At 41.9% G+C, this 13278-nt stretch overlaps 1 protein-coding gene and 1 pseudogene across 1 annotated transcript; both read right to left on the bottom strand.

Annotated features, from left to right (window-relative positions):
• Nucleotides 1-415: 415 nt before the first annotated feature.
• On the bottom strand, nucleotides 416-937 carry LOC113176724 (olfactory receptor 7G3-like). Its single transcript, XM_077796581.1, has one exon. The coding sequence runs from the start codon at nucleotides 935-937 to the stop codon at nucleotides 416-418; it is 522 nt and encodes a 173-aa protein (XP_077652707.1).
• Nucleotides 938-8954: 8017 nt separating this feature from the next.
• LOC144253581 (RNA-binding protein 3 pseudogene) lies at nucleotides 8955-10092 on the bottom strand (annotated as a pseudogene).
• Between the last annotated feature and the right edge of the window lie 3186 nt (nucleotides 10093-13278).

Raw genomic sequence — 13278 nt, 5'->3', positions numbered from 1 at the left:
TGCAATCCATGGTTGTCCACATTCACAGCTGTGGACATGAGGTAAGTCACAACAATATGAAAGAAGGGCTTGGCAGAGAAAGCTTCTTGGCTGATGGTTGACTGATGGGAGCCAGGATGGAGAAGGAGAGAGACATCAGAGACAAATTATATCCTTCAAGGGCATGGTCCAGGGTGATGAACTTCATCTAGCCATATCCCACCTGCAGATAATTACTAACCAGTAATACATTAAAATTATTAATGAATTAATTCACCAATAAGGTTACCATCTCATAGTCTAATCATACCACCTCTAAGATTCCTGCATTGCTAGTTGAGCTTTTACAGAACATCTCATATCCAAATCATAACATATGCCCAATATTTAATCTCTTTGCCTAACTCTAGAAGCCCACACCAGGATACTTGAGACATCAGAAAAAAGAAAAGTTGCCCAAGGTGAGTTTTCTCAAGGCGCCCTTCATGTCCCTGTTCCTCAGGCTGTAGATGAAGGGGTTCAGCATGGGAGTGACCACGGTGTACATCACCGAGGCCTTGGCACTCGTTCTGGGAGAATCAGTAACAGCAGAACTCAGGTAAACCCAACTAGCAGCCCCATAGAACAAGGAAACCACAGGCAGGTGAGTCCCACAAGTTGAAAAAGCTTTATATTTTCCACTAGTTGATGGGATTCTCAGGATTTGAGCATATGAGAAAATTATGCCACACATAGGACCAATGCCCAAGAAGATGGTTGCTAAATATACAACAATGTTATTGATGAGAGGATCAGAACAGGCCAGCTTAAGGATCTGAGTTAGTTCACAGAAGAAGTGGGGGATCTCCAGGTGTTTGCAGAAAGACAGACGCAGCAACCTCAGAGCATGCACCAGGGCATCCACAGTGCTGATGAGCACACAGATTAGAACCAGCAGGACACAGAAGCAGGGATTCATAATGACAGTGTAATTCAAGGGGTGTAGATGGCTACATAGTGGTCATAGGTCATCATGGTCAGCAGTAAATTGTCCATGCATAGAAAAACCATGAAAAAATATGCCTGAGTGTGGCAGACTGCATAAGCGATGGCTTTGTTTTCTGTCTGGATGTTCACCAGCATCTTAGGGACTAAGGTGGAGGTGCTACAGATGTCAGCCAAGGACAGGTTGGAGAGGAAGAAGTACATGGGGGTGTGGAGGTGGGAGTCAGAGCTGCAGCTCTGGGTCCTCTAAGGGTCCCAGGAGGAGGAATTCTGCAACCTGTGTTAGATTTTCTGGCTCCATGTTGTTGAAGACCCTGCTGGAACACAGAAACACAGTGACGATGGAACACAGAGAGATGAGTGTGGGACAGAGAACTTTGGCCCATGACTTAAAATCTAGTAATATTTAGAAAATTGTTCTCTTCAAATTCTCCTACTCAATTCTTCCTTTACCCACTAATTCTTGAGTGAATTTATACATTCTAACATATAAAATTCAATGTGTGCATTTTTCTAATAACAAATTTCAAAAATAAACATATGTGGTATCTATGTTTGAGAACTATGAAGTTTGAATGCAATCTTTAAATCTAGCTTTAACCATAGTACTTCCTTAATAAAGCATCTGATTTGGTAAAATTACAATATTTTATCATAAAATCTCCAGTGTGTCGATCACAACATTTTTTCTGAATATTATAATCTTTTTCTGATTTCAGGTATTGCTAAAAATTATAGTCTCACATGCTCTTATTGTAAGAAATGACTTATTCATTCATTTATTCAAATATTTTAAGTCTGCTTCAAAGAATTCATTTGGAGCTTATATAATTTTAATTAATTGGCTTCTAGATTTGCTATTGTTTCCTTTTGAATGGTGAGTCATCATTTTTCTTATGTTCCTACAGTGAATGACATTATTAAAAGGTAGTTTGAGTCTATATTTTGCCTATTATACAAACATTACCCCCAAAGTGTAAATTCCCACTTCCCACAATTCTGTTTAAGTGTTACTTGGTGCTGACCCTGGGCTGCTGCATGCAGACCTACTCCTCCCTCCCTCACTTTGTATTTTCCATCTGGAGACAGGGTATCATTAAGTAGCCCAGGCTGGCCTCCAGTTTGCAATTCTCCTTCCTAAGCCTCCAGGAAAGGGAATGATAGGTGTGCCCCACTATGCCAAGCTACCATCTGATCTTTATAACAAGAATAACGTGCTACACCTTCAAGTATTACTGTGCCTGCCCAGACCCTCATTGTCTGGTGTGAACGCCCTTCTAATACTTTGATGTGTGGTGATGAACTCCCAGCCATCCTCACATAGTATTTCCACACCCTATCATAGCTGAGACAGAAAATCTGCAAGATTGAAAAATTCTAAAAGCCAGTGTGCAAATATGTTACTGGACAAGGTGTGCCATGCCAAAATGAAAATATTCTAGACCTATGCATGCTGGTGGAAACAAGAGAAAGTAAAATAAGCCAATCTGAAAAAAAGAATACTGCTTATTCTCACTGATATGTGGAGGCTAGAAAATTGAGGTCATGAAAAGTGAGAGTAGAGTAGTGATGACTGGAGGCCAGGACTGGAGGGAGACAGGAGAAAACAAGAGTTCAGACAGAAGGTATCAAAGTACAGGTAGGTGGGGGAATAAGTTTTGATGATTTATAGCACTAAAGGGTGACTATGGTTTATAAAATTCGCAACAGATTCTCAGATATTATTCTGACACTGGCATTTGAATGCAGAAGTACTCAGCCATTGATTATATTCCCAGGCATTTTATTTTTATGTTGAAAGATAGACTTGCTAATTTTCCAAGGCTGGCATTGAACTTGGGAGCCTCCTGCTTCAGCTGGTGAGAAGCTGGGATCACAGGCATTTGTCAATGAGCACAGTGTATTACATATTTTATAAAGAACCAGAAGAGATGAGTTCAAAAGTTCCCAACTCATGGAAATGAGCAATGTTTAAGGAGATGGAAATCCCAATAACCGTGATCTGATTATTGTACTTTGTGCATATCTATCTACTACTTGGTTGTCATATTGACCTATTACAATGTACCTTAAATATATGTTCAACTTTATGTGTTAATTAAATATTTTAAAATATACAACTGAAAGGGGACAAGGGAAGAATGGAGGAACTTTGGATTGAGCAGAGGGGAGGGAGGGGAAGGGAAAGGGTGTGTGGCGGGGGGAGATGGTGGAATGAGATGGAAATTATTACCCCATGCATGGGTATGATTGCACAAATGGTGTGACCCTACATCATATACAACCAGAAAAATGAAAAAATATATATACAACCGAAATTATTCACCTAGAATGTGAGCTTTGGAAGGATGTTTACTCATAACACAAGCGGAGGAAGGGCGGCAGGCATGGGCTCTGGGAGAGCACACAAGAGGAGCAAGCAGTTTTCCCTGTGCATCCATCTGGCTGGGGAGGGAAAGGGCACTGCTCCATCAGCCAACGCTAACTTCCAGGCCAGTTTCCGGATCACAGACCGCTTGATGTTCATGAAGCAAGGGGAAAAGGACATTAATCTGTGAAAATGGAGAGAAAAGAAGCTGAGCAACATCTTCCTGTGTGCATCCAACAAAGAAGTCTCTGTGGGTTCTAAGAAATAATGAATTAATTTTAAAAGTTTTCTGTGCGAGGAACAAACGACTTTTATAAAAATGAATGTACTTTAAACAGTAGCTAGGGTTATTGCTGCTGTTATTTTTATTAGGAATAGTACGGTTAAAGATGCAGCAGCAGACGTGTGGCACCACAGCGGAAGGACTGGAACACCCGGGAGAGGAAATGTGCAGTGAGGTGTGGGCTGGTGCCTGGCCTCAGTTTCCTGATCCACAGGCTGCCAGCTGCCTCATTATTTACTAAATATTCTAGAGGCATGGATGGAAGTTGCCCATTTGAAAATTTCAAAATGCAAGAACAAGTCTTGAACATCTTCTGTGTTAAAATATTGAAAATTTCCTCAGAAATTCAGAAAAGGAATTCCCAAAGGATTCAGCAATCCCACCTCCGTGTAATGGTATCCACCTAAAAATAATCAAAGTCAGGGTGTCAAAGAAATATTTGTACACACTCGTTCCTAGCATAATTATTCACAAGAGCCAGAGGCTGGGAGAAACTCCAGCACCCATGGACAGGTGGAAGGGCTCATGAAAAGTACTCTCTGCAGATAATGAATAAAGACTCAGCCTTTAAAAGGAAGGCAACTGTCTCACAAGCTCCAGCGTGGACCTTGAGGATGTTGTACTCAGGGAAATCAGCCAGGCACAAAAAAGGCCAGAGATTCCACTTCTATGAGGGACACAATGTGTTGAAATTCATAAGGACAAGAACAGAGGACTGGGAGCCAGGGCCTGGGGAAGTGAAGGCAGAGCTCCTGATCAATGGGGATGGAGTGTAATTCTACCAGATGAGAAATGTCCTGAAGATGGATATTGGTGATGATTGCTGAAGAATTGTAAATGTGCCTGTTGTCCCTGAACTGCATTTAGAGAGGGTCAAGATGTTAACCTTTGCTATGTACACTTTACCACAATTTTAAAAACAATTTAATTTTAAAATGTTTAAGGAACACTTTCTGATTTACTTTACTTATATTTTTCTTTGGTGGAGTTTGGACTAACCACTCTTTTCCCCACTCTTCATGCATGGGAAGGCCCTCCTTAGTGAATGGTCCCACCCCCACCCAGTCCCATCTCTCTCCCTCACCCAGGAAATTCTGCAGATCAACAAGTATTTAACATGTTTCATTCAGACACAGACACCACTTCCTCCTGCTCTTGAGAGCATCACCTCCAAGTCCAGCTCAGAAATGTCCTGGATCAGGCAAGGCAGGACCAAGGCTTCAGTATTCACCAGCTCTGTCCCTCTACTTCAGCATCCTGGGGGCTGATCCTTGCATGCTACAGAGGGCGGAGAGGACTGGATGATTCTCTAAGTGGTTCTTATAAATAAATGGACAGCAGTCCTCCATAATAAGCCTCAAGGGATGAGAGATACAAGGCAGTGAGAATCACTGAGCTCTCAATAAATATCCCAGCTGCCCTCTCCAGGGAACAAATAAATGGAGGACGCTATGTTGGCTATTCTCAGATTGACAAAGATTACTCTTCCACTGTGGCCCTCAGACTTGATGCCATGCCAACAGCTAAAAGGCCCTTTAAGAATACCCATCCTGGTCCTTCCCTAGAGTCTCAGACTTACTAGGGTTGGCCTGTGGTCCTAAGAGCTCTGTTCTACCAAGTTTCCAAGTGATGTGCTCCTGCTGGCCCAGGAGCTCCACTTTGAGAACCCCCAGTTACTGCATTACAATTGGCCAGGCCTATATGTGGCAGTTGTTCTGATATCATTGCTCAGAACTTCCTAATATCAACAAACTTGCAGAAAAACCAACAATCAGGCCAGAGTCAAAGGCATTTGTTCTAAGACCTTTAGGCATAACCAGAGACTCAGGAATAAAGAGCAACTGTAATGTGTTGTGATAGAAGGGGAGAAGGACACAGTTTAAAAATGAGAAAATCACAACTGTACAAGTTGTTCTCCACAAATTAGGACTGGTGGAAGCTAATGCCTAGCTTATGGGTCTGAAAGTCTTTTGGTTGTCGTGGATGATCAGCTCTGGACACGGCAGGAGTAGGTAAGTGTCCAGGGATGGTAGCTGCTGTGGTTTGGCCAAGTTCAAAATACTCAGTAGAACAGATGCGAGAGGCCTTCCATCTGGAAGCCTTCCCCACTCCATTTAAAGTGCTCTGAAACAAGGTGCAGGCACTTTGCAGTCTCAGTCCACACACATGCAATACCAAAAGTAGAGTTGCCTGCTGGGTGATCATGATGGATTGTACATTCAGTACTGCTTGGGGTCAGATGGCAGGTTGAGGCAATGGGGACTTTAGACAGCTTGTGCCAACAATTACTAACCCAAACCAACTGACATTACTCAACCTCTATATGCTTCTGCTCCTTCACGTGTAATATGATCAACTAACAATTAAAAACTATTTGTTTTTTAATTATTTTTTCATTTGTTCCTTTTAGATATACATGATAGTAGATTATATTTTGACATATTATACATATTGGGGTATATCTTATTCTAATTAAGACTATGGTTTAAAAAGCTTCAAAAAACAAATCCCATTTGGTCATGGTGGTGCACACCTATAATCCTAACAGCTCAGGAAGCTGAGGCAGGAGGACTGCAAGTTCCAAGTCAGTCTCAGCAACTTAGCAAGGCCCTAAGCAACTTGAACGCTGTTTCAAAATAAAAAATAAGGGGACTAGGGATGTGGCTCAGTGGTTAAGTATTCCTTGTTTCAATCCTTGGTTCCCTGCCCCCTCCCAAAAAAATTCCAGTGCAGAGAAACAGAGAAGGTAGGGCTCCAGATAGGTAAACCCAGCTCCTGTATCTAGATTGCATGACAAAAAAAAATGACTTTTTTTTCTAATTCATGTGTTTGTATAAATTCCAGCAAAAAGACAAAATGAAGAGGAAAATAAAGGGGAAAATGAAGTGAAGTGAGAATTGATTTAATGAATATTTAATATGGCGGGCTGGAACACACACACATACACACACACACACACACACACACACACAAATCATATATTTCTGATTATGTGGAGGCAAGTAACTGTGCCCCACCAGTTTACTAATGTGGTGTTGTAGTCCCAATAATTACTGTTTAATTTGTGCTGAAACAGACACATTTCTGTGTGTATACAATATATTGAGTTGTCTCAGACATTTCAGAGTATTCCCCAAATACCATTGAGTATGGCCTTTTTTTGCTGGGCACAGTGGCTCATACCTGTGATCCAAGGGACCTAGGAGGATAGGGCAGGAGGGTTACAAGTTCAAAGCCACTCTCAGCTACTTAGTGAGGTCCTAAGTAACTCAATGAGACCCTGTCTCTAAGTAAAATACCAAAAAGGGAAATGGAGATGTGGCTCAGTTGGTAAGTGCCCTGCCTTCAATCCCCACTACCAAAATAAATAAATAAAACATTTCTCTGAGTGTTTTATAGGTGTGAAAATGGTAATCAGAGTTGAGTTACTTGGTAACAGAGTAAAACTAGGAAACAGTGGTTTAATACCAAGCTACTTGTGTTAAAAGCCCGCCCTTAAATCCTTGGCTCTGAGAACTGGACACAGAGGGAGTCAGGATTCCTGGCACTCCCAGGGCTCAGTGCTCTTGTGAGCAGCTGGGTGGCTTCTTCACCAGAAGATTCAGACCAGGCACAGCCACAGTGAGAACAGGACTCTTTACTGGAGCCTCTTGCTGGGGCAGAAGGAGACAGCCCTGCCCAAGAGTGTGCAGCTGCCCCCAACAGGAAGGGTGCTGGCTTCCCAGCTGGGGTGGCTGGTGGGGCTGGAGGTGGGAGTGCAGGGGCCTCAGCTGCCTGTCAGGGGGGGTTTCCTCCCCAGGGAGCACTCCCACTTCCAGGGAGGGCAGAGTCTGCCTCCTGGTGCCTGAGGTCACCTCCCCCATGCCCCTGCCACACCCTGCAGGAGCTTCTCTGCCCTGGGGTGAGGATGAGCGGCAGCAGCTGTCCTAGGACTCCCAGAACCCCACTTTCCTATTTTATTTACCAACCAAGCCAACTATCTGATTTCAGTTTCCACATCTATAAAATTTTTAGACTAACGTCAAACACTTAATGGTGATTTGGATAATAATCGAAGTTCAAGATAATTCAATATATTGTATCTACACGGAAATTTGTTTGTATTGAACAGAGATAAACAGTAACTATTGGGTTTACAACGCCACATGAGTAAACTTTCAGGGGACATAATTTTGCTTCGACTTAATTATAAGCATAATAACTCTTTTGTGTCTGTCTTCAGCCACCACATCGATTATTCATTAAATCAACTTCACTTCACCCTCTTCCCTTTCTTTACTTTTCTCCCATTTTGTCCTCATTTCTGCTGTAATTTGTTCCAAACAAATGGATTTGAACAAAATTCATGGAAACTTCTTATGTAATCCCCATATAATGAGAAATGCATTTCTTAATATTTAATCATATGGAAAAATCTCTATTATGCTTTAATGATTTATTTTCAGCCAGTTGCATTGTGGTCAGAGAATATTCTCTAGCAAATTTTAATTCTTTGCAATTAAAACTTTGTCTTCTACAGCATCTCTGGTCAAAAGTAGGAAGTGGGTTTTTTTGTTTTGTTTTGTTTTTGTTTTTTATCCTAAATAAACAATGAATGTGATAAAATTATTGAAAACATTTTTTATGTATGTTCAACAAATCTAGTTCGTTAACCATAGTCAAATCTTGTTGATTTTTACTGATTTTGTTGATCAAACTATTACTCATGGAGTAATATGATATTGAAATCATACAGTGTGTTCTTGACTTTGCTAATCTGCTTCTAATTCATTTAAAAGTTCAATAAATGACTATTAATTCTTAATTGCAAAACTTCCTGGTGCATTGGATGTTTAATCTTTATGCAATTACCTTTGTTATCTCTTGGCATGTCTTTGCATTGAAATCTCCTTTTTGGGGGGCACAGTCCAGTTACACAAACTTTTCCTAGGAGCATCAGGTGATGAGAAGCCTGGATATACTTCATACTTCCAAATGGTTTGCTTCCCATTCTGTCCTTCTGAGACCCACCCCTGTGTGGTCCCAGGCCAACCAGGGGAATTCTTGACTCTCACCCTTCACTCTTAAGCCTGCAGACACCTAAATTTCAGGATAAGACCAGTCCTGGTGCTCAGATCACATTTAAGGAGCTCTATCCTCTCTATAACTGTACACTAAGATTTGTCATATGGTCGTTATTAAAAACAGATATATATATATATATATACATATATATATATATATATATATATGTATATATATATATATATATTTTATACTAGGGATTGAACTCAGGATCACTTGACCACTGAGCCACATCCTCAGCCCTATTTTGTTTTTTTTTTTGTGTGTGTACAGGTTTCATATTTTTAATCAGTTCTGTGAAGAATATCCTAAACACTACAAGAGACACAACAGAATATTTTTTCTTCCAGCATTAAAAAAAATGACATTCACAAACATTTTAAAGAGGCTTGTCTGTATAATCAGGATGGTGATCTTGAATTTTAAGAAAAATTTATCATGTTCTTGACACAGATTGTTTTTAGGTACATTTAGAAATTGCTTTCTAGTCATGATAAACATTGTGTACAAGTTTTAAAAATGCCCCAACTTTAGCTTTAAAAAAAAAATTAGTCTGGCTAAACTTTTCCTTTTGCCAGAAGCAATGATCCCGAGAGCCCAAACTAAAAACTTGGTAAAAAGAAAAATACCTGGGGGACTAACAAATGTGCTATAATTTGTCTTTAAATGAGAAAAAATTTTTACATGGAGCTTTTTAAAAGGTCTTTTAACAAGCTACCTTGGGAGCTCAATTGAAAAATAGAAGTTGATGTACTAAAACAGATGTTTCAGCGCAGCTCCAAAAATCTTTAAAAATACAGCGATTTGGAAGGACGATCCTGGATCAGAAGTGTTATTCCTTGTGTATCTACTTAACGTGTGCATGCCTCAACTCAGTTGTCATAATTGTCTCGATAATTTCCTCCTGAGTAGCGGTCATAGCCACCCTGGCTGCCACTATAGTCTTGTGACCGTCCGTATCCATATCCATAACCTCCAGGTCGACTGTCATACCGGCCACTCCCATATCCCTGGTCCCCACCACCTCTAGAGTAGCTGCGACCACGCCCATGGGCCCCAAAGGCACCCCCTCTGGTGCCCCGGGCAGACTTGCCTGCATGGTCCACCCGGATCTGCCGACCATCCAGGGACTCTCCATTCATGGCTTTCATGGCATCTGAGGCATGTTCTGGATTGGTGAAGGTGATGAAGCCAAAACCCCGGGATCGCTGAGTCTCCCGGTCCTTGACAACAACCACCTCAGAAATAGGCCCAAAGCTGCTGAAGTGGTCTTCCAGCGCCTGCTCATCAGTATTGAAGTTGAGTCCTCCCACGAACAGCTTCCCTTCTTCAGAAGACATGGCAGTGAATTTGAGTCCTGGAAATTGAAAAGTAAAAGCGCTGGAGAGACAGGAAGCTCTGAGGAGCAGGAAGAATAGGGCTCAGCCCTATTTTGTATTTTATTTAGAGACAGTGTCTTACTGAGGTGCTTAGCAGCCTCTCTTGCTGAGGCTGGCTTTGAACTCACAAGCCTCCTGTCTCATCCTCCCAAGCTGCTGGGATTTAGGCATGTGCCACCACACCCAGCTACAGATTTTAAATTTTTAAAATCCTGGGTGGAGTGGTGCAGAGTGGCACAGACCAAAAGCCTGAGGGAGGAGGATTTTGAGGCCAGCCTCCACAACTCAGTGAGAACCTGCCTTAAAATTCAAAATAGGAGATGAAACTCAGTGGCAAAAGGCTCCAGGGTTCAATCCCCATTTTTTAAAAAAATATATATATATTTAAAAAATGGTGTTAGTTGATCTACTCTTACATCTGGTATTACACATGATGGAGCAGAAACATATAGAGGTTGAGTAATGTCAGCTGGTATGGGTTAGTAAATATTGAATCCAAACTGTCCAAAGTCCCCATTGCCCCCACCCTGCCTCCTACCCCAAGCAGTACTGAATGTACAATCCATCATGGGCACACAACAGAGAACCCTACTTTTGGAATTGCATGTGTGTGGACTGAGATTACAAAGTGGCTGCACCTTGTATCAGAGCTCTTTAAATGGAGCTGGAAAACCTTCCAGAGTGGAGGGCCCATGCATCTCCTCCATTGAATACTTAGTATTGAGCCAAACCACAGGACCTACAGTCCCTGGACCCTCACTTACTCTGGTTGTGTTCACAACTGATCATCAACAATAGCCAACAGGTGTTCAGACCTATCACTTGACTATTTGCTTCCACCAGTCCTAATTTATGGAGAACAACTTGTACAGTTGTGATTTTCTCATTTTTAAACTCTGTCACGACACACTATTAGTTGCTCCTGTCCCCTGGGTCTATGACTATTGCAATTCCTAACAGTCCTAGAACAAATGCCCTTGACTGTGGCCTGATGGTTGGTTTTTCTGTGAGTCTGCTGACACCAGGCTCTTCTGGGCAATGATATCACAGCAACTGTCCTATAGTGGGATATTGTCAATTTCGTTGCCCTACACTGTGGGTTGTCAAAGTGGAGTTCCTGGTCTAGCTGCAGCACATGACCTGGGAACGTGGTAGAACAGAACTCCTAGGACCACAGGCCAACCCTAAGTCTGAGACTCCAGGGAAGGCTCAGGATGTGTACTCTGATAGGGCCTCTCAGTAATTGATGTGTGCACTAAGTCTGAGGGCCACAGTGGAAGAGCAATCTTTGTCTTTTGGAGAATAGCCAACATAGCACCCTCCCTCTGTTTTGTTCTCTGGAGATAGCAACTGGGAAGTTGGGTATTGAGAGCTCTGTGATTCTCACTGTCTTGTATCTCTAACCCCTTGGGGTTCATTATGGAAGAATCCTGTCCATTTATTTGTAAGAACCACTTAGAGAACCACCCAGTCCTCTCTGCCCTCTTTTGCATGCAAGGATCAGCCCCCAGGATGCTGAAGTAGAGGGACAGAGCTGGTGAGTACTGAACCCTTGGTCCTGCCTTGCCTGGTCCAGGACATTTCTGAACTGGACATGGAGGTGATGCTCCCAAGAACAGGAGGAGGTGGTATCTTTGGCTGAAAGGTGTTAAATACTTCTTGATCTGCAGAATGTTAACAAAGAATTAAAAAAGAAAAAGAAAGGTTTCCTCCCTTTTAAATGCTGAGTTTTACTTAATTCACTGTCTGCATAGAGCCCTATGTGTGCCCTTTTGTCTGTGCATGGGTGCTGGGGTTTCTCCCACCCTCTGGCTCTTGTGAACAATGGTGCTAGGAACAAGTGTGTACAAATATCTCTTTGACACCCTGGTTTTGATTAGTATAGGTAGAAACCCTGACACAGAGGTAGAATTGCTGAAACCTTCAGAAAACCTTTTCTAAATTTCCGAGGAAATTTTCGATATTGTAACACAGAAAATGGTCAAGACTCCACTCTTGCATTTTTAAATTTTCAAGTGTGCATTCCATTCATGCATCCAGAGTGTTCAGTGAGGAATAGTGAGGCAGCTCACAGCCTGTGGGTCAGGAAAGCGAGGCCCAGGGACCATCCCACACCTTGCTGCACCTTTCCTCTCCTGCTCCAGGCCTCTCCCTGTGGTACCAAATCTTCTGCTGCTGCATCTTTAACCTTACTATTCCTAATAAAAATAACAGCAGCAATAACTTAGCCACAGAGCCTTAGTCATTGGAAGCTCACAAACACTGCTGAGCTTCTTTTCTTTCCATTTTAATAAATCAATGTCCTTCTTCCTTTGCTTCATAAACATCACGTGGTCTGTGATCCCAACACTGGCCTGGAAGTTAGCGTTGGCTGATCCTGCAGTGCCCTTTCCCTCCCCAGCCAGATGAATGCACAGGGAAAGCTGCTTGCTCCGCTCCTTTGCTCTCTCCAGAGCCCGTGCCTGCCACCCTCCCTCCACTTGCATTATGAGTATGCACCCTTCCAAAGCTCACATTTTAGATGAATAATTTCGGTTATATATTTTTAAATTTTTAATTAACACATAAAATTTGGACATATATTTAGTGTACCTTGTGATAGGTCTATGTAGATAACAGAGATAGTAGAAATATATGCACAAAGTACAATAATCAGATCACGGTTATTTGGATTTCCATCTCCTTAAACATTGCTCATTTCCATGAGTTGGGAACTTTTGAACTCATCTCTTCCAGTTCATTATAAAATATGTAATACACTGTGCTCATTGACAAATGCCTGTGATCCCAGCTTCTCACCAGCTGAAGCAGGAGGCTCTCAAGTTCAATGCCAGCCTTGGAAAATCAGCAAGTCTATCTTTCAACATAAAAATAAAATGCCTGGGAATATAATCAATGTCTGAGCACTTCTGCATTCAAATGCCAGTGTCAGAATAATATCTGAAAAATTGTAGCAGATTTTGCAAACATCAAAATGTATTTATCCCATCCACCTGTATTTGGTACATTGTATCTGACCTCATTTCTCCTGTCTCCCTCCTGTCCTGGGCTTCAGTGATCACTACTCTATTCTCTCTTTCCAGGACCTCAATTTTCCAGCCTTTATATATGAGTGAGAACAAGCAGTATTCTTTTTTTTTTTTCCTGACTGGCTTATTTCATTTTCTCTCATTTCCAGCAGCATGCATAGAACTAGAAAAGTTTCATTTTGAGCAGTGGGG

The sequence above is a fragment of the Urocitellus parryii genome, chromosome 3 (assembly GCF_045843805.1).
Source record: "Urocitellus parryii isolate mUroPar1 chromosome 3, mUroPar1.hap1, whole genome shotgun sequence".
Lineage (NCBI taxonomy): Eukaryota > Metazoa > Chordata > Mammalia > Rodentia > Sciuridae > Urocitellus > Urocitellus parryii.
This window is presented reverse-complemented; position numbering and strand designations above follow the sequence as displayed.